Source organism: Labeo rohita, chromosome 6, assembly GCF_022985175.1.
Source record: "Labeo rohita strain BAU-BD-2019 chromosome 6, IGBB_LRoh.1.0, whole genome shotgun sequence".
NCBI classification, from domain to species: Eukaryota; Metazoa; Chordata; class Actinopteri; order Cypriniformes; family Cyprinidae; genus Labeo; species Labeo rohita.
Genome location: NC_066874.1, coordinates 5,677,373 through 5,700,340, shown reverse-complemented (window position 1 = coordinate 5,700,340; position 22,968 = coordinate 5,677,373). Strand labels below are relative to the sequence as shown.

The 22,968-nt window shown below is 33.6% G+C and overlaps 1 protein-coding gene across 1 annotated transcript; it reads left to right on the top strand.

The window, feature by feature from the left end:
• The first annotated feature begins 182 nt into the window (after positions 1-182).
• Positions 183-21,873, top strand: nhej1 (nonhomologous end-joining factor 1). The gene is given in 9 exon segments (XM_051111545.1): positions 183-241; positions 702-894; positions 1,224-1,442; positions 2,694-2,832; positions 2,910-2,968; positions 16,695-16,784; positions 16,786-16,876; positions 20,125-20,207; positions 21,065-21,873. Coding segments are annotated over 8 exon segments (942 nt in total). The 5' UTR covers positions 183-241; positions 702-726; the 3' UTR covers positions 21,158-21,873.
• The last annotated feature ends 1,095 nt before the right edge of the window (positions 21,874-22,968 follow it).

Sequence of the window (22,968 nt, the reverse complement as noted above, 5' to 3'; positions counted from 1 at the left end):
TCAGAAAAATAAAATTAAAATATCTGGTGTTTAGAGTAGTTCTTGATCTCTTACACAATATTACAGCCCTTTATAAATGTTACAGTCTCAATAAAGACACTGGATAATAAATATGTTGTTTTGTTTTACTTATAACCTTAATAAACGGAGGCATCTAGGAACGGAACTCTTCCTCACGGAACGTTTTAATTGCCGTTTGTTTTCATGGGGAATGTGCGTCAGTCGAAAGGTCCCCTTGTTGGTGAGTCGATACTGGTCAATTCTTCACTTATTAAACATTTAAAAATGTCTAAAGTTCATTATGTAAGTAAATGTCTATGCGAACTATTTATTTAACCCACTGTCAGTTGTTTATGCATATCGAAAGAAGCGTAAGACCTGTTACATTAGACAGTAGAACCGAAATAATGCAGAATTCACCCTCATAGTTAATAATAGTTTGATTATATATAATTAAAACGCGTCGAAAGCTGTCTCGGTTTGCGCAAGGCTCATCAGAAATTCTGACACGAATGCAAAAAGATCGTATTATGTCGAATTTATTATTAAGAATGGCTGGAACCATATGTACCATGGTTATACCATAGTAACTGTGGTAACTAGTGTTTTAGGGAAAGTGCTTTGGGACTGTACTGAATCTCATTTTTATCTAATTTTTAAATGTTTAAAGCAATATGTCTGTTATTGTTTATATGAAGTAGATAGTGTAAAGTGTGCTGTGGGGAAATGGAAGCAGCCCTGTTTGCTCTCCCATGGGTGCCAGTGAATATTGGTGGCTCTGATCTACTGGCCAAAGCCTGGTTTGGTGACACACAGTACCGGGTTCTGCTGAGTGACCTGAACACTGTGTGGGAAGAAGAAATGACCACAGATGACATCCAGAGTCGAGCACAGGCAAGATTGTACAACACTGCTGTTATATAGCTGAAATGTTTTTAATTCAGTACTTTAGAACTTAAATTGGAGCTCCAGTAGCTCTTACAGCCTTTTTTAAATATTAAACATACTGTAGCATCAAGTCAGTGTATTTTTGATCAACCACAGTCACTCTGAATGATATAGTTGTGCCAAAACCTGTAAGAATGACATGTTTTTCAGTACTATGATATTTAGTATCACAATCTGATACTTTTTTATCATCACAGTTTGTTCTAAGGGCATTCTAGCCTGTCAATATTTCATGCTAATTTTGGTCTTTTTTTTCCTCTTTCTCTATATGAAAGGATCTGAATAAGCGTCTGAGGGCTCCTACACAGGCTTTTTTCTCTCATCTGTGTTCGGTGGCACGGCCTTGTTTCTCCGGTCAAGATGGTGATCAGATTTCTGCTGCACACGTTACCCTTGAACAGCATGGGGACAATCTGACAGTCAAACTCAAAAGTGAGCTGGCTGGGGTGCCGTTCTACTGGGAGTTTCGCTGCACTACAATGCCTGTTGGTGTGGTATGAACCTTATCTAATAAAATAAAATCTGGAGCTGTGATATAGTCAAAATATTTTTTTTGGCCTTTTTCATGCTTTTTAATAGACAGGACAGTAGAGATTGAAAGGAAAGCATGGGGTGGAGAGTTGAGAACGTGATTGGCAAAGAACCTCAAGTCGGGACTTGAACTTGGGTCGCCAGAGGTGCAGTTGCACTATATGTCAGTGCGCTAACCACTAGGTTATTAGCACCAACAGTCAAAAGATTTTTTATGTTTTTTAAAGAAATCTCCTCTGCTCACCAAGCCTGCATTTATTTAATCAAAAGTACAGCAAAAGCAGTAAAATTTGAAATATTTTTAGTATTTAAAATAACTGCTATCTATTTGAATATATTTTAAAATGTAATTTATTCCGGTGATTTCAAAGCTGAATTTTTACTCCAGTCACATGATCCTTCAGAAATCATTCAACTATTCTGATTTGCTCAAAAAACATTTATTATTATTATTATGTTAAAAACAGTAACATTTTTCAGGTTTCTTTGATGAATAGAAAGTTTAGAAGAAATATAAATTCTTTTGTAACATTATTAACGTCTTTATCATGTTTGATCAATTTAAAGCATCCTTTTTAAATAAAAGTATTAATTTCTATTATTTCTTTCCCCCCAAAGAAAGAAAAATTATACTGACTCCAAGTTTTTGAATGGTACAGTGTATAATGTTACAAAAGCTTTTTATTTCAGATAAATGCTGATCTTTGGATCTTTTTTATTCATCAAAGAATCCTGAGCAAAACTGTACTCAACTGTTTTAAATAGTGATAATAATAATAATAATAATGATTATAATAATAAATGTTTCTTGAACAGCAAATCAGAATATTAGAATTATTTCTAAAGGATCGTGTGACACTGAAGACTGAGGTAATCATGCTGAAAATTTAGCTTTGATCACAGAAATAAAATTACATTTTAAAATATATTCAAATAAAACCAGTTATTTTAAATAGTAAAAATATTTCAATTTTTTACTGTTTTTACTGTATTTTGGATCAAAGAAATGCAGGCTTGGTGAGCGGAAGAGACTTCTTTACAAATATTAAAAATCTTACTTTTCAGAACCTTTTGACTGGTAGTGTACAAACAACCAAATAGCGGAAGGCATGTAGTAGATTGTGTACAACATGTTTTGGATCATGTTGATGATCTTGAGGCTTTACAAATGCATGTATCAGCAAATATATAGTATGTTTCTGCTTGTAAATCAGGTGTGCAGGCAGCTGGTGCGCCCCCTGCTGGCAGTGAGTCGAGTTCTGCAGCGGCAAGTGGAGGATCTAGCTGCTCTTTTGGCTCGGAAGGATGCAGAAATACAGGACTACCAGGAGAACGGAGCTGTCCTGAGTAGAGGTAACAATCGCATATGCGGTTTTGTTTGCATACTCTCTTGTGTCTGTTTTAGCTCATCTAAAACTCTTCCTTCACAGCCAGACTACAGACGGAGCCATTTGAGGTGCACAAGTTCAGGGAGAACTTCCTCACACAGGTGCGAAACATTTTTACATTCAGTCTCCTGCTAAATATACCCAGGGTAAACAAGCTCCGTCAGAACTAGCATGCATGTGACAGCATGATTCAGTCACATGTATGTACCGACGCCAGGGCCCTACTGCTGTTCTAGGGTTTGTTATGGGAGAGGGAACTGCAAAAGCTAGACAGAAAGAGAGACTGGATCTCTGTTTGACTCAGCTGAGGGTCACCACACGCATGCATACACACACAGTGTATAATTAGGCTGTGGCTTGTGGAACTCAAAGAGTGTCTGCACTGACAGCTCACTTCTAGCGTTGCCTCACACTGAACTGTCTATTGACGGGATGAGTGTTATTTCTTTTCCCGCCATAGATGTGCGTGTGTGTGTGTATTTGAGTATTTCCCGCTTTTTTAGTGATGAGTGATGGCGATATGATGGTAACACTGTCGTGTTTGTACAATGGTAGATGTACAGTCACGTCCATGTTTGAAAAGAAGAATTTTACATTTACATACTAAATAAATTACTATTTTTTTTTAATTTCTAAAACTTTATTTTTAATTTCTAAAACTTTAACTAAAATTAAAATAAAAATGGGAAAATACAAAATTATTTCAACATAAAAATCTGATTAGTAGTGATGCAGAAAAAATGCAGAATGTTAAATATTTCAAGTACATTTTGTGATATAGCTTCTTTGTTTCAAAATTTTCAGCATGTTTCATGTTTATATTTAGATGATTAATATAAATTTTAAGTGTGAACAGTGTTGGACTTAATGGATACTGTTCAGCTAATCTGTGTTTTTTTTACTAGCTATTTTACAGTGCCTTTGAATATGGCTCCTTCTGAAATACCCATTTTATAATAATGAATTTGCACTTTTGTGTCTCTTTTTAAATTATTTGTTACACAATCTGAAGCTGTTTTTGTTTTAATGCCAGATTTTTCTTTCAGTTGCTTAGGATAATCTGATCTTTTGATTTACATTCATCAGGTGACTTCAGTTGTAAGGTATTTAATTCATTAACTATTTATTTATTTTAAGCTGTTTTTCACTGAATATTCAGCAAAACTATAGACATACACTACCAGTCAAAAGTTTTTGAACAGTAAGATTTTTAATGTTTTTTAAAGAAGTCTCTTCTGCTCACCAAGCCTGCATTTATGTGATCCAAAATACTGCAAAAACAGTAAAATCTTAAAATATTTTTATTATTTAAAATAACTGTTTTCTATTTGAATGTATTTTAAAATGTAATTTATTCCTGTGATTTCAAAGCTGAAATTTTAGCATCATTACTCCAGTCACATGATTTGGGAAATAATTGTAATATTCTGATTTGCTGCTCAAAAAACATGTATTATTATTATTATTATTATTATTATTATTATTATTATTATTATGTTGAAACAGCTGAGTATTTTAGTATTTTTTTTAGGTTTCTTTGATGAATAGAAAGTTCAGAAAACTTTTTAAAATATTGGTAATAATAATAATAAAATGTTTCTTGAGCAGCAAATCAGCATATTAGAATTATTTCTGAAGGATCATGTGACAATGAAGACTGGAGTAATGATGCAGAAAATTTAGATTTGATCACATGAATAAATTACATTTCAAAATATATTCAAATAGAAAACAGTTATTTTAAACGGTAAAAATATTTTAAAATCGTACGGTTTTTGCTGTACTTTAGATTAAATAAATGCAGGCTTGGTGTGCAGAAGAGACTTCTTTAAAGAACATTAAAAATCTTCCTGTTCAAAAACTTTTGACTGGTAGTGTATTGTTGTATACGTGTAAGTTCTTATACCGGGGTTTTGTTCATACCACCATCCCTAAGCAAGAATGCCAGTCAATCATGCCTCTGTCCACTGTGCTTTACGGTCATTACAAACACACTGACCACAGTGGGAGGAGCCAAAGCCACAGTCATAATTTAGAGCAGAACTGTGTGTTTATGGGACCCATGTTGTTCTGCTGATGAGTAATGTTCTTGTGGCTGTGAGTTATTTATTGGATTCAGGCATGAGCTTTAATTTCAGTGCTGGCAGCCGTGTTTTCTGTGTGAGGTGAGTCCTTTGATAGGCGGGTGTTTGATCTCTGTCAGTGTGTATGTGCGAATCCACCGGTATTTCTCACTGGCCTGGTGAATGTGCAGTTAGATATGTGTGGCTTGACTTAGTGGTGTGAGAAAAGGATATGAGTCTACTCACCCACTCGCCCACTGTACCAAACACTAATATACTAGCCGCCCCTTAAACTGGTGGAATTCCAACCCACTGTGACACCAATAATAGGTGTATTACTTCTTACTTTTATTACGCGGTAGTGTATAAGGTTACAGAAGATTTCTATTTCAGATAAATGCTGTTTTTTTTTAACTTTCTATTTATAAAAAATCCTGACAAAAATGAGCATATTAAAATGATTTCTGAAGGATCATGTGACACTGAAGACAAAGTAATGATGCTGAAAATTCAGCTTTCCCAACACAAGAATTAATTGCATTTTAAAAAATAGTGAAATAGAAAACAGCTATTTTAAATTGTAAAAATAATTCACAATATTACTGTTTTTAATGTATTTTTAATCAAATAAATGCAGCCTTGGTGGGCGTTAGAAACTTCTTTAAAAAACATTTTTAAAATCTTATTGATCTAAACATTATAAACACTACCATTCAGTACAGAAGTGAAATTAATACATTTATTTAGCAAGGACACATTAAATTGATCAAAAGTGACAGAAAAGACTGTTATAATGTTGCAGATTATATATTTCAAATAAATTTTGTGCTTTCAATTTTAAAATGTATTCAAATAGAAATCAGTTATTTATCAGACCAGTTCTTATCTGCCTCTAAAACAATAAAGATCTCAGTTTTGGTAACCGTATTACACAGAGCAGATACATTTACACTATATACAAGTTTAAAATGGTGATAAATGGTGGAATTTTGCACTTGAGCACTACTGAATAGATTTTTTAAACTGTCCTAATAAATTTAATCACTTCATTGACTTTATTTATTTATTTATTATTTTTTATGTGGTGATATTTTTTTAATGACAATTATTTGGTATTCAGAGTCATATTTGCTTTCTCTGGCTCTACATTTTAAAAAAAAAATTAAAAATGGAATTAAATTAATATTATAAATATAAACAATATAATTATATAAATAATACAAGTTGAAAATGGTGATAAATGGTGGAATTTTGATCACTTCATTAACTTTATTTATTTATTTTTATTGTTTATGTGGTGATATTTTTTTAATGGCAATTATTTGGTATTCAGAGTCATATTTACTCTCTGGCTCTACATTTTTTTTTTTTTTTTTTTTATTTTTTAATTGAGTTAAATTAATATTGTAAATATAAATAATATAATTATATAAATAATACAAGTTGAAAATGGTGATAAATGGTGGAATTTCGCACAGGAGCACTATTGAATTGGGTTTTTTTTAACTGTCCTAATAAATGTAATCACTTCATTAACTTTATTTATTTATTTTTATTTTTTATGTGGTGATATTTTTTTAATGGCAATTATTTGGCATTCAGAGTCATATTTGCTTTCTCTGGCTCTACAAATTTTTTCCTTTTTTAAAAATTGAATTAAATTAATATTATAAATATAAATAATATAATTATATAAATGATACAAGTTGAAAATGGTGATAAATGGTGAAATTGTGCACATGAGCACTACTGAATTGATTTTTTTTAAACTGTCCTAATAAATTTAATCACTTCATTAACTTTATTTATTTATTTTTATTTATTTTTTATGTGGTGATATTTTTTTAATGCCAATAATTTGGTATTCAGAGTCATATTTGCTCTCTGGCTCTACATTTTTTTTTTTAATTGAATTAAATTAATATTATAAATATAAATAATATAATTATATAAATAATACAAGTTGAAAATGGTGATAAATGGTGGAATTTTGCACATGAGCACTACTGAATTGATTTTTTTTTTTAACTGTCCTAATAAATTTAATCCCTTCATTGACTTTATTTATTTTTTATGTGGTGATATTTTTTTAATGTCAGTTATTTGGTATTCAGAGTCATATTTGCTTTCTCTGGCTCTACAATTTTTTACATTTTTTTTAATTGAATTAAATTTTTATTTTATTTTATTTTATAGCAGAAATGGATAAACTTATAAAAGAAGCACATTTGCTACCGCCTAGGCTATGGTTTGGAAAGCCTCTAGATTTTTAACAATACTTGTTGTGTCTGTTGAAATGTGAGCTTGAGCGTTATTTGATTTTTTTGGACATATCAAAGTCATTTGACTGCCGCTGTCTCGCAATACAATGGGAAATTCCACTCCACGCTGAAGAATCATTTAAGACCCAAGTCAGAATTAAAATGGAGGTGTGTTTGGAAAAATGTCTCACTGAAATGCCAAACAAACATAGCAAGTCTCTGGAAAAATGGAGGCCGTTCTTGAGATTCCTGATCGGCAGAAGCCTGGATGGATAGATGTACAAACTTGTTTGAAGTGCAGTCTTTGACGGGTCAAAACTCAAACAAAGATATGTTACCATGAGTTTGTAAAGTTGAGTTTAAATGTCTACCTCAGACCCGTGACGCATGCTTGAGTTTTTTAAGGGGGAGGAGAGCGTGAACGTTTACTTTGTGTTTTGAGTGGGTGTGTGTACTTAGCTTGATTAACACAAAGACTTGTTTTAGGGTCCGTATTAGTGTGCATACAGGTCTTTTGGGGTTGAATGTATTTATGTGTGAATGTGTTGCAGTGACGCAAACTGTTGGTTTTTTAGGGTTGAGGCATAAAAAGAGAAAATTTGACCGGGTGAGTTGAGAAACCAGTTTGGGTTTGGCACTGACGGAGTGACCCTTTCCACTGCCACACTGAAAGACCAGCAAAAACACCCCAAACCATCCTCTTTCTGAGGCATATATACATATAGAAGTCCTTACGATGCTTTTAGTCCAAGTTATTACTGTAAAGAACTGGCAAATTTAGACGTATACTATGCACTAGCATTTAAGAGTTTAGGGTTTCTTATGCTCACCAAAGCTGCATTTATTTGATGGAAAATACAAAAACAGTAATATTATGAAATAATATTACCGTTTAAAATAACTGTCTTCTGTGTAATTTATTTCTGTGCTGCAAAACTGAATTTTCAGCATCATTACTCCAGTCTTCAGTATCACATGATCCTTCAGAAATCATTCTAATATTCTGATTTAGTACTTAGAAAGATTTCTTATTTTTATCAATGTTGAAAACAGTTGTGCTGCTTCATATATTTGTAGAAAGTGTGGTATTTTAAGATTCTTTGATGAATAAAAAGTATAAAAGAACAGCATTTATTTAAAATGGAAATCTAATGTAATATTACGAATGTCTTTACTGTCACATTCGATCAACTTACCGCATCATTGCTGAATAAAAGTCCAACCTCTGGTCTCTAGATGTGGCTCAGGTCCTTTCAAACTAAAATTTTTCACCTTTCTCATTGTTTGCTGTTATTTGTCATCAAGTATTATATACATATATACACACATACATGCATACATACATACAGTTTAAATATACAGTTGAAATTATTCAGCCCCCTTGACCTGCAAAAAATGTTGTGAAAACAATTCAACAAAGGCATCAGTACATTATTAGAGAAAGTTTATTAATACACATTTGAGTTATTCTGAGAACGTAAGTTGATGAATAATGAAAAAAAAATCAAATTGGCTCTAAATGTTCATGTTCAAAATTTTTCAATCCCCAAAAGTCAAATTTGGTGCAGAATCTATTATTCTTTAAAACCATTAATAAAAGCTGCTTGGAAGTGGTTAGAAGCTTCTGTCACCTCTCTACTGAAATCTTGGCCCATTCCTTGCCTGAAATAGCTTTCAGATTAGGGCTGTAGTTATCTTTTTTTTTTTTTTTTTTTTTAATCGAGTATTCTACTGATTATTCTATCGATTAATCGAGTAATCGGATAAGAAGTCGCTTTTCTTTATTAAAGAGCAATACTAAATATACAAGAGAAAATAAGATAGGTTTCTCAAAATAAACAAATAATTTGTTTCCTTTTTAGAAAAAATTACATATTTATTGCTGAAATTGCATACATTAATAACCATGAAAACTAAACCTATTTAATGCATTTTTTTTTTGCCAAATTACATTCAAAATGCAAATACAAATATATCAATAATATATATTGAGGCATTTAGATGTAGGCCTGTTTAGTATTTAATTAGGCTCAGAGGGACATGAATGCATTTAACTTGCAGTTACAAATGCATAAATAATATTTTGTTATTTTAAACAAAACATTGAATACTGATATTTACATGTATTTTTAAAATAAAGATACTTTAAATGTGAAATCAAAACCGCCAATAGGTGGCAGCAAGTCACTGTTAAGGAAGTGAGTCATTGCAATTGAATTGAATCATTTAACGGTTGATTCATTCATGAACGAAACGCCATCATGTTGCTCAAAGACGCAAAACAGTGCTGTGGCTGTGTTTAGAATAGGTATTTGTTGGTGAAATAGAGCAAAAACAGGCAGTATGCTGTCTAAAATCTAAGTCTCTTAATATTAACTTCTTGTTTATTGATGAACTGTTGCATAAAATCAGTATCACATTTGTAATCATGCGGAGGCACTCTTCCTTTGATATCGACTAATTTTCTGTGAGTCACAGAGAGAGAATGAGACAATAAATAGCACTTAGTCTTTCACTAAATATAGCTAACTTGGGGACATCATAACTAACCACCATTAATTTGCGGTCCTAAATATGTCCAGTCAGCGTTTATCGGTTTGTGCGTCAGTAATAATGGTCCATGGGGAAACACAGTGATCTGTGTGTAGTTACAGTAATGATTAGATTACTGATCAGATAACTGACAATCATTGGTTTTCACTTTGCCACTTCTTTCTTCAAATTAAACCAAATATTTTTAATGAGAATTAAATCTGGAGACTGTACAGACCACTCAAGTACATTCTATGACTGATCCCTGAACCAAGCATAAGTAGATTTGGATGCATACTTTGGGATGATTGTCCTGCGGGAAAGTCTTTTGATCATTAGCTTCAGTCTTTGCACCGAAGGCATCACAATTCTTGCCAAAATGGCCTGATACTTCAAAGAATCCATTATGTCCTTCCTACAGTCATGATTTCCACTTCCTGCAAAACACACCCGTAACAGGGCTGGTCCACCTCAATGTTTGACTGTGGAGATGGTGTTCTTCTGCACCAGACACACTGCTGATCCATGGGTCCAAAAAAGTTCCAGTTTGGTCACATCACTCCATAAAACATTCTTCCAGAACTCCACAGGTCTATCCAAATTAATTTTAGCATATTCAAGAGAGGCTTTCTGCAAGATGCCCTAACATGAAAGCCATGCTTGTTTTTTCACCTTTCATTAGGTTATCTTGAATGTCTTTGGCTGTACATTGCAGGTTATTCCTCAGTTGCTCTGATCAAACATTTTATGATATTGTGCTTTTTCTTTAACACCGTCAAAGGTTTTCTGATACAACACATTTTAAGCTAAGGAATAAGGCTGCCAGCTGTGTCTCTAGGAACTTTTAATGACTTGGAAATCTTCATATAGCCTTAGCCTTAAAATGATTTCTTTAATAGCTTCTCTATGGCTTTTGTGAGAGCTCTGTTGACTTTGTCATATTACCTACTCAAACTTTAGCACATGCATGGGCTAACTGTATATATGTGTACCAGCTCAAGCTAATTCTGTTTTTTAATAGAGACTTTCTAAAGGTTTAATTGTGTTTTAAGACAATTTTGTTCCCCAGCACACAAATAAATGACTAAAAACAGCAGTGTTGAAAAGGGGTTGAATAATTATAACATAGCTGTGTTATTAAAAAATCCTAGAACTCAAAAATATTGTATTATATATTTGTATTTAATATGCCAGTAAACTGTTTTAGATGCAATTTTTATACAGTCCTGGATCTTCAGAGAAGCTTGTATTTGTAACAGGATCCGTACAAGGTGCTTAAAGTACTTTGACTTTCTGAAATTTAAGGCCTGGAAAACCCTTGAAAATAATATTACTGAAGAGGTACTTGAAAAGTGCTTGAATTATTGAAAGACCAATGTATCTAAGAAATAAGTGTTTATTTTGGTCAATAAGCACATTTCTTTTAATGCAAAATTCCTTTCTCGCTTGTTTCAGTTAATGTCAAAAAATAATTAAGCCAGTAGTAGTACTGACAGTGTTGTGCAAACATAGCTGAAGATGCGAAAAGAGGAAAAGACAAACCCGAATCAACTGAGTAATTTGTGCTGGAACCGCTCTGTTTGATTCAAACTCGTAACTCAATCATTCATTTTAAGCGATTCTCGTGTCGTAGTCCGAGTGCTGATCTGAAATGATATGGCTCTTCAGAGCATGGATCGCAAATCATTTGCTTTAGATCAGAGCTTCGGAGCACGAATCACGAATCATTTGATTCAGATCAAGACTTCAGTGTGGGTTCACAAAACTTTTGTTTCCGATCAGGATTTCGGAGTGATTTCGCGAATCTTTTTTATAGATTTTTTTGAAACAGTAGAAAATATCAAACCCGTAAGGCAGTGCAGTTATAAAAACAAAACGAAGAAAAAAGAAAGTACAAATACATTTTTACTAGTATAGTTTCTATATATCTATTTATATATTTATTTTTCTTTTTTTAAAATTTGAAATGGAATACATTGTTTGATAAGTGAGATCTCTGAAAAAAGTAGTGCTTGAAAAGTCCTTGAAAGTTCTGGAATTTCATTTTACAGTATCTGTACGAACCCTGTTGTAAAGTGCTGCAGTCTCTGGGGGTTGAATACTTTTAATAGCAACTGTTTTTTGTTTTTGTTTTTGTTTTTTTGTTTTTTTTAAACATTGCACCAGTGTTTAATACTTATAAATTTAGGGGGTTGATTTGTGTATCTTCATAGTCTTTTCTCCTGGCTTTTCCTTTCTACGTGCATAACATCACCAATCCTGAGTGGGATTGCAGAATAAATAACACAAGAATGAGGAATTTAAGCTTTCTGTGACGAAGAAGTGCTCCCCTAGCAGAAATAACTTTCATTGTCTTCTCAAGACACTTCTTACTCTAATGTCATAGTACCTATCTTTCCATCTACCATTCGAAGTTTTGGTATCAGTAAGATTAAAAAAAAAATAATACTTCTATTTAGCAAAGAATGCATTAAATGAATCAAAAGAGACAGAAAAGACATTTATGTTACCAAAGATTTTAAATAATTGCTGTTTATTTGAACTCTCTATTAATCAAAGAATCCTGAAAAAAAGGCATCACAGATTCCACAAAGATATTAAGTCAGCACTGTTTTCAACATTGCTAATAAAATGTTTCTTGAGCAGCAAATCAGCATATCAGAATGATTTCTAAAGGATCATGTGACACTGAAAACTGGTATAATGATGCTGAAAATTCAGCTTTCTAAAGTAAAATATATAGAGTTGAAGTAGGGGAAAACATGTGCCCCATTTCCCTCATAACTTCTACACCCCTGTGTAAATGTGTGTTTTATTGTTAGACACTAGAATCTGTCAGGTGTCCATGCCTTAATTCCAGCTAAAGCTCGAGACGTCTTCCTGTAACTGAAGCTTTTGGCTCCTGGCCTTTATAATCACCCCAATCTGATAACCATGAAACCCATTCAGGAGCGCTTCTCGAGGTCAGATGTCTCTCTTTCTGTTATTCCTTCTCTCTCTCTCCCTCCGTAGCTCTGGTCCAGTTTTCCACAGGGTGAGCTCTGATCTGTAATTAGTTAGCTGTAGCTGGGCTGTGGTTTACTCTGCCTACTTTGAACCCCTGAGAAGAGCTGCCCTGCCAGCCAGAACAAGAGTAACATCCCGTCAAACACGAGTCCCTCTCGTAAAAGTAATGGATGGAATGGAAACATTGTAGAATATGTAAAAATAGAGAGCAAAAACGATAACAGCTACATGCGTTCTAAAGAAATAGTGGTGTTTGCTTCTGCAGAAGTTTTGCCCAAGACAAAAATGGGAGGTTTTAGCTGTTTTATTACTGCGAAAATTGTCCAGTCATGTAGAAAGGTAAACACAGCTCTCCTCAACAGGCCGCATAAGTTATGCTAAGGTTTGTTTAAATCCCTAACGCCTAAGTATGATAATAATGTGATGTTTGTCTTAGTACGTACCACTAATAAAGAAATCAAGGGAGTGTGAGACCGAGGGTGAACTGAGAGGAAGAGGTAATAGATATTTTTAGGAGGGGGGTTTGCCTGAATGAGAGTGAGGACAGATTTATAGAGGACTGTAAAATGAAGCTCTTCTCAGGGTTCAATCCATGACGGCCATTTAAGACTTCACCTGCCTTTATTTGTTTCCCTATAGATTGTGTGTGTGTGCTAAAATCAGGTAATAAAGGAAAACATGCAAAGTTTATTCATACTTACTGTTAGTGGTTTTGGGCACAGTCATACATTCAACTCATTTTTTGAAACGTTGGCCATGTTTAGCATGAGAATCCAACTCTTCGACAGTGTAAATAAGTCAGTATGCATGAAATTGCATTAGACCTCCCCTAAATGTAATTTGTTTTTCAACACAATTTGAACTTGAAGTGCAATCTAGGAAGGGAACTTTATTATTGAGCTGCTTTGTGAATTGCTTCATAAAGACTTTTTAGCAAAGTGTTCAGAAAAGTACCATTGAGGTATTTTGCTTCATTTCAACCAAACAAGACACAAAGAGGTGTTTTTTGTAATGCTTAATGTTATTTACAGTAGAATCTAAATCTGAATTCAATGAAACCTGTTTGATAGATAGCAGAATAACGAAAATAAATACTTTTACAATCATTAGTATTTTCTGTACTTTTGCTTTTTTTCTTGCTCATTTAAGCACTTCGCCTCCCAAATTGTCTTTAGTAAAATGCCGTTTTCTATCATAGTCATGAGAATCTAATAAAAAATAATTATTGAAAATAATAGGAATTGCTAAAAAAAAAAAAAAAGCAAAAAACAAAAAAACATCTCAATACAATTACCTTTCAAAAATTTGGGGTTAATATTTTTTTTTAATTTGCAAGAAATAATGCTTTTATGATTCATTAAATTAATAAAATGTTACAGAAAAGTATGATGAACATAACAGTTTATTAAAATGCTGAAAATATATTTATATAAGTTCTAAAATGTATTCAAATTTAAAAACTTGAAGTACGCTCACTCAGGAACTTGTTTAACATTTAGATTTTTATCGTATGTTAATTTTAAAAAATCTTGTATAATTTTAACTGCTGTATTTTTGTGTTTTCTTGGTTTGTATTTTGTGTTTATACTACCCTTGTATTATTCCATCTCAGTTTTTGCTATAAAGATAGCCTTAGATGCTGACATGGCAATGAAAATAAAGAGCTACTACTTAAAAAATCAGGAAGATTTAAAACAAAAAAAAAGTTTTTAAAAGAAGTCTTTTCTGCTCATCAAGGCTGCATTTATTTGTTAAAAATACAGACAAACTGTAATATTGTGAAATATTATTGCAATTTAAAGTTGAGATTTTCTATTTTATGTAGTTTAAAATATAATTTATTCGTGTGATGCAAAGCTGAATTTTCAGCGTCATTACTCAAGTCTTTGGTGTTAATTGATCCTTCAGAAGTCATTCTAACATGCTGATTTATTATCCAATGTTGGAAACAGTTCTGCTTTTTTTTTTTTAACTGGTACTTTTTTTTAGGATTCTGTGAATAAAACATTAAAATGAACAGCATTTATTTAAAATAAAAATCTTTTTTAACAATATACACTACTATTCAAAGTTTGGGGCTAGTAAATATTTTTTCTTTCTTTTTTTCTTTGAAAGAAATTGATACTTTTATTCAGCAAGGATGTGTTAAAGTGATAAATAAAAGTGATAGTAAAGGCTTATATTGTTAGATTTCTATTTTAAATAAATGCTGTTCTTTTTAACGTTTTATTCATCAAATAATCCAGAAAAAAATATCAGTTCCAAAAAATATTAAACAGCACAACTGTTTTCAACATTGATAATAAATCAGCATATTAGAATGATTTCTAAAAGATCATGTGACACTGAAGACTGGAGTAATGGCTGATGAATAGCTTCGCATCACAGAAATAAATAATATTTTAAAGTACGTTAAAATAGAAAACTCTTATTTTAAATTGCAATAATATTTTATAATATTGCTTTTTCTGTATTTTAGATCGAATAAATGGAACTTTGAGCATTAGAGACTATTTAAAAATTAATTAATAATATTACTGATCCCAAAGTTTTATATATATAATACATTTTCAGTGATATTATGTCTCATTATCTTCCTACACACTCAAAAATATAGGATTGCCTTTCACCCAACAAAGTGCTGAACACAGAACAAGAATCAGGACACTCTCTGGAATCTTCCATTAGAGTCCACTGGTTCAGAGTTCTTCCACAAACCACTGAAAACCAGCCAATGCTGTTTACCAGCTATGAATAGGTGTATCAACATGATGCACTAACACATGAACCACTTTCCTGACACTTCCCTCTTTGACGCACACAGATGATGATGGATAATATCTAAGCTTGTGTAGATCATCTGACATGGTACCTTTATGATTGTACAGCTCACATATAATCAATTTCAGTTTTAAATCTCACATGTTTTAGGAAGTAAAGCTTAATTGCTCAGTTGATATGACGAAGATCAAAAAAAAAAATGAAAGGATCGGGAGTCGAGAAATGATTCGAGGGGAGACAGGAAGTGCACACTCATGAACTGTGGCTTCTCTCCTCACATTGCCCTCTCTGTCCCCAAAGAGGAACTCAAAGCATTCATTTATTTTTATGATATTTCAACAAACAAATAATAAAAATAAATCAATGTAAACCCCAAACGTCTACACGTATATTTAGGGGCCCTTCATTCATCCAGTGGTCACCAATCTCACCAGGTCAATATTTGGCAAGCTAATTTTGAGAATTTGTCCTCTCTGTTGTGAAAGAGAATGTGTTTGGGAAATGTGTGAATGCAGTCATCTTTACCATTACCCTGATGAACTTGCTGTCACCCGACCTTTAGCATTAAGACTTCTTTGTCGTTGTTTTTTTTCCATTACAATTAAGAGCATTTCATTCCTAAGTTCTAAATTGTCGTAATGCACACTTTTAAGGATTTGTTTTTTAAAATGCTTTAATTTTCATTTTTATTTTATTTTTTTAAATTTTATTCTAGTGGACTTTATACTGACACTGATTAGTGTGGATGCAGCATCATGCAACACTGTCACTAAAAGTGATAAAGACATTTATAATGTTACAGAAAATTTCTGTTCCAAATGAATGCTGTTCATTGAATTTTCACAAAAACATTAAGCGACGAAAGCTGTTTTCTGGACTGGCAATAAAAATAACTATTATAAATGCTTGAGCAGCAAATCAGCATATTGGAATGATTTCTGAAGGATCATGTGACAGTGAAAATGTGACACATGTGCTAAAAATTCAGCTTTGCCATCACATACCCATACATATATCCCCAAAAATATATTGCATAAGAAATTTTTCCATTTACAACATTTTCCATCTGAAGAAATGAATAGTACTCAGGAAAGCAATAGTCTAAGTTCCTCTGGAGTCTAATAAGTAATTAAATGTCTCCTCTTTCTTTATGATGTGGTCATTTTCTCTTTTCTGTCTACTAGATTGTTCCACAGATGGGTGTGACGCTGGACAGTTTGGGTTTTGACTCAGAGTTGCAGGCACTGTACATGGCCGTGAGCTTGGGGAAAACAGGGTCAGAAACGTAAACGCTCTGGGGCGGAAGACAACCTCGTGTCTGAACATCACGCACCCGATCACCAACACGTCACTGATGTCACCGCAGGTTAATGCCTCACACACATTGAGCTTAGTACATGAGTTAAAGGAATCATTACAAACCTGTATGTCTGTGGAACACAAAAGGAAATATTTTGCGGAATGTCTTGGCTGCTCTTTTCCATAGAATGAACATAGGCTGTATAAGAGCTCCTGTATATATGTACAGCCAGGTTTGACTTTGGTGGTATCAAACATCATTGGCTTTTGCTGTATGTCATAACCAAACAGTATGGACATTAGGGCTATCACGATAAATTGAGGCATTGTGATTCATGAATTAATTCTCAATGCAGCCAACAGCTGATGGCGCTCTAATCTAGTTTTTAAACACACACTCATAGCTCACGAAAAATAGCGCTGAAGAGCGCTTATGTGTTTGGCTGAGTTATTTAATTACACCTCGGCTCAGAATGCTTTTATATAGAGCTGGGCGATATGGCCAAAAAATTACCATGATCATTTTTTTTTTATATCAGTCAATATCGATAATTATCACAATAAATGTCACATTTTTATTTCTTTCAAGTTTAAAGGCAGATTTTTGCTACAATGTAAAAGTTGTAAAAACCAGATGGTCAAATGTGGCTTTAAATATTCTTTATGGTCAGAACATGACTTTTTTTTTTTTTAATTCTTCACACTTTTTCCAGTCATTTTTTCTTAACAAAATAAATATCTTGATAGAGAAAAAAAAACTTAGTTCTGCATGTTTTAATGAGTAATATTGTTTCAAATGAAGAAACATGTTTGTGTTACCTGATAATATTAATAATAATAATGATATAATTTTTTTCTCTTAGAAATATACATTTGATAGTAGCTTGAGTTAGGATGCAGATTGATGTTCATTATCAAAATCAGTAATATCTGTAAAAATTGTAGCAGCCTCATTTTTATGTAGTGAAATGTAATTATTCTGACTGTTTGAGTTTTTTTTTTTTTTTTTTTTAAGTAACCATTACTCTTCCATAGTATCATCCATGGAATCATGATAATAACAGTTAAAACCACAATGCAACACCTCAGTACCATGGTAAAAATGTAATATGGTTCCTAGGTATTTGTGTGAAAAACAGTAGTGTAAATAAATTTAGTATAAATGCATAAACACTATAGCTTAATCACAAAAATACTGTAATTATATTCCATTACTCCTCCTTCAATACATTTAATACATGTCTACATTAATAAAATAATGAAATTCGACACAAATATACCCACATTTCTGACACAATAACACTGTGCAGTTAGTGCTACTACAGTAAATCTATGGTAAATGATGGTGATTTGTAGATTTAAAAGCCTTCTGACTGTATCGCTATGCACAGTGTTTCTCTTATTTGTCAGTGCTGTTTCATCTGGCTATAAACTGAGTCATTTGTGTTCTTTACTGAATTCACCATATCCACCCTATCTGCCCTAAATAGTATTGAAAATGACTACTATCACATAGAATTTAGGATGGATAGTTACACATTGGGGTGCAGGCTAAGTTCTTTGTAGTAAGTTTGCGCCGTGCTGCCGTTTGAACTTTGATCCGAGCGGATAAAAGGTCCAAGTAGCGAGCTTTGACTAGCGCTCCTTTGTTCCGCCTTTGCTGCATAAACTTTATATCAAACATTTATCAAACTGTTGTTATCGTTTATCAAGGAAATTCATATCGCGTGATAATTATCGTTATTGATAACACTACTTTTATGGCATGAGATTAATGTAAACAGTCCACTGAGAACACCCTTCTTATTCGCTTCTAACTTTTTGGGCTGTATGCATGATTATTTTAGGTTCAAGTGTGTGGAACAGGTACAGGAAGCAAGCAGTACAGTTGTTTCTAAAGGATGCAGTGCCATCTGCTGTTAAAAGCGAAGCTCAGAATTGATTCGAGAGAGAATCACAATGCATTCAGAAAATCTCAGAATCGATGCAGAATCATTTCTCGAATCGCAATGCACTGATTAAATTCCCCAGCCCTAATGGATATCAAATTTCACATGAGGCTTATAAAGGTGGCACATGTGAACACATGTGTAGACTTTAAGAAATTTGACAGGTTTTTGGTGATTTAAGAGCACCTAATATGCCCCTTTTTACAAGATGTAATATAAGTCTTATGTGTCCCCAGAATGTGTCTGTAAAGTTTCAGCTCAAAATATCTAACAAATCATGTATTATATCATTTTGAAAATGTCAGTTTTGAGTGGAAGCACAAACACGCTGTTTGTGTGCATGTATCTTTAAATGCAAATAAGCGTTTGCTTCCCGCCCCCTTTTCCAGAATAGGGCTGTGCATTTACAGCTGGTACCTTACATACTCTGCCGAAATAACATGTTTAGTTTTGATTATATTTGATTATTTTGTCTGTTGCGCCAAAATCATGCGAATCAGTTTAAACTTCTGATATAGGGTTTTCTGAGCGCGCACATCCAAAGCATGCACACAGAAAGTGGCCATCACACGGCATGTGAGTACTAAACTAAACTTTTCTTTCATGTCTTATTGCGCTTAAACCGTCAAATACACATACATTTATGTTAAAATCACACATAAGTTACAAAAACACAGTCGGTTATGTCTCTTACGGTAAACAGCTGGGAAAGAAATTGCATGTTTATATTAGATCTGTGTATTAAGTGACATTAGCGTAATGTACAGTATCTATACTGGCTGTCTACACTGTTAATATGAGCTAAACAATATAATGAAAACAGAAAATCACTCACTGCTGTTGAACGAATAATTTCTGTAGCTCTAATAAGAAGACATTTGTTACTTAAATGCTGCTTTTAAATGCTCTAGCAGGAAGATTAGCATGGCAGATTGTGTGCGGCTCACTCAGGGCGGGTCCTGCTAATACGGCCGTGTTCGTTAATAGTTGTGGGCGTGTGACATCACATTTTACGGACTCTGCGAACGGCCTGTTCTGAGACACTGCTTATGATTTATGGGGAGCAAGTGGATATTTATCATTAGTGTTTTAGTTTTATCATATAGTGGTTGTGTACACACACTGCCAACACACATTTATGTTCAAACAACATGTAAAAGTGAATTTTGCATAATAGGTGCCCTTTAAATTATGTTTAAACTATGGCCATACACATAAATTTGTATGGAATACTTTTATGGTGCCTTTTTGTCTCCTTTTGTGTTCCACGGATACATGAAAGTTATATGGTTTTGGAACAACAATAGCGTGAATAAATTATAAAATGTATAATTTTTGAGCGGTGTTTGTCTGCTTTGATGTGCAGATGTGGCTTCTTCACTAGCTTCTCAAGAACAGAATGATGTCAGAGGATCATCAGGAAGACATCGGGTGGCAGACAGCAAACAGGTTTGTTCTTTAATTTTTCTTTTAATTTAACAAAATAAATATTTGATTCATTATTTTCAGAGAACCGTTGAGCTGTGAACGGTGATTTAGCTGATATTTCAACTGAATCCTTGGTTTACCATGAACCCATCATTGCTGAACGTTTGAACTCTGTTTGAACTCTGTTTTTGGAGGTTCAACAAAAGGACAATTTGAATAAGCATCTAAGCAGGGTACAAAATGTTACTCACCTTTATATAATAGTAATAATCTGGGCTGAATATCCACCTTATTATTCCCGTAAGAGTGGGCGTAGCCATTTGTAAATGTTAAGGGTGTGGCTTCTGGTCTCATCTGCGTCCAGCTATTTTTAGCTGTACAAAACCGCTTGTTTTGCTGCTTGATATTGCAAACTGGTGTGTCTTACCATATTATTTCAATATATTATCTTAATTATGAACACACTGGGTTGTAGTGCAAACTCTTTTACCGTTTACTGCACTTCGATATTCTTCTCGTTATTTCCCTATGGCGGATTATGAACCGGACGTCTAACATATTACCAGAGAACAGCTTACTTCCGCATTGAAAAATAAGGTGGATAGCAACTAATGAACGCTGAAGTTTCGCCCGTAAGCTTACTTCCATGTTGAAGAAAAAGGTGGAAAAGTTAAGCTCTTAACAAAATTGCACTTGCAATAGAAGTCAACAGGGCAACCATTGCATATTTGCCCTTAGACCTGCAGATACAGATAGACTCAAAATCATTTTCTGTGACAATTAAGAAATGCTAAACATTAAAGTTTAAATTATCAATGGTTTTGAACCTAGATTATTCCTTTGAGAAAACTAAAATCACTTCTGAATGATTCTTTTAGGCTGTCCCGTTACCATCATCCGCTGCTTCTGGTTCTGAGGAGCGCTCCACCTCACGACCGAAGAAGAAGAAAGCAGTGGGGCTTTTCCGGTGACAATTCATGCCTCTAAATCTGAATAGTGCACATATGGACCCTTTTATTTTCTGAATGCTTTAGAAATATTTTTATTCCTTTTAGGTTGGATTTTAGGTGATTATGGACATTTTATTATTGGTTTTTAGTCTGTGTGCCTCTTTTGAAGTTTCTGTGTTTTAGAAGTAATAAATAAAATATTGCCTTCCTAATACATGTTTTGACTGGTAGCGTTGATGCACAGGTTGCAAGATGCACAGGTTTGTTGGGGGCATAACATTGTGCTTCACAGGATACTGACTTAGCACCAACTAGTGCTTCCAAGAAAGAAGACGAGACGATAAAGTTCACAGAATTTGACAGAGGTTTGTAAGGTTTGTGGCATTAGATATCCAGAGTTTAGTTTGAGGCCCTTACTAGCCAGTAAATGTGATGTGCTTGAGTACAAACGTATGTTCCGTTTCATATTCCGGTTCATGTTCCGTAAAATCATCAGGACTTTTGAATGGACGGAAATTCTGAACCACAAGCCCAACACACATATTCCACTAATTTCTATGGTTTTGGCTGTGCATTTGTTAAAATAAGCTACCACTGTGTTTCACGTTGTTCTAATATCCTAACATAGTTGATTTACCCATCTCTAAACATGACATAAAAGCTTTAGTTATTATAATTACACTTATTAGCCAGATGCCTGCTTATTTAATTCATGTTAGAATTAGCCGTAAAGTAGACCAGACTGCATGCCAGTAGTGAGCAGTCTAACTCTGTGAAACTACTCTAAAACCTACTGAATTAAATATGAAGTTGTAGACTGATAGAAGGCTCTGGGTAATCCCTTTTTACTGGTGTATTTTTGCTGTCCACAGATTATTTTCTGATGCCTGGCCAAAACAGTCTCTAATTAAAATGTATTCAGCAATACCAGTAACATCTTCAAGCTGTCAACAGTGCGGTCACGGCGGACCAGAAAAAATGTCTGCGCCACTGAAGGAGACACAGAACTGTCATAATTTTCCTACCAGTATCATTTGGTAATAGTTCTGGCATTTAACTGGTGATTCGTCTTTAGTGGAGAAGCCATTAGTGTTATTTTAAAGACATTAGAGTTCCTGGGAGGGACGGCACTTCATGTCTCGTCTCCAGTGTCTGTCAGTGAAACTAAACCTGACCACCTATCACCAATCAAAACATTTTTTTTTTTTTTTTACTAAATTAAAACAAAAACATGTTTTGCAATCTGGAACATGTTGAACACTATTGCTGAATCCAATTTTTATTCAAAAATATGTTAATAAAAATGGTTTTCGGAAATAGTGGTAAATAACGTTGTGTAAATAATCAGTTGATTGTCACAGTGATCTTTGTCATTCAGAAAAGTAGGACTTTATAACATTGTTCTAATTGATTTTGATCATTTATCATCACCATTTTATAAGCTAACATATAATGAAACATGTTACATTGTAGTGATTGGTTTCACGTGACTTTTAGCTATACCAAGCTGGTTGTTTATGGCCAGTGGCTGGTCAAAGCTGATTTAGATGATGGATCTGCTAGACGACAAGCTTGTTTGGCCACAGCTGACCTGGTAGTCCTCAAGACGACTTTGTAGTAACAAACCATCTACCAAGTTACAAACACCTTCACCACCTCAAGCTGATTTTTCTTCTTCTCTCCAGCAGGGGCATAATGATTCATTTGACAAAATTCTGTTTTATAAATAGCATTAAAGTGTTAATGATTTTTGTAGTTTTTCAGTTGCAGCAACTATATTCTCTAAACATTATAAACCATTATCTGCATCTACCACCAAAACTGTCCTAATC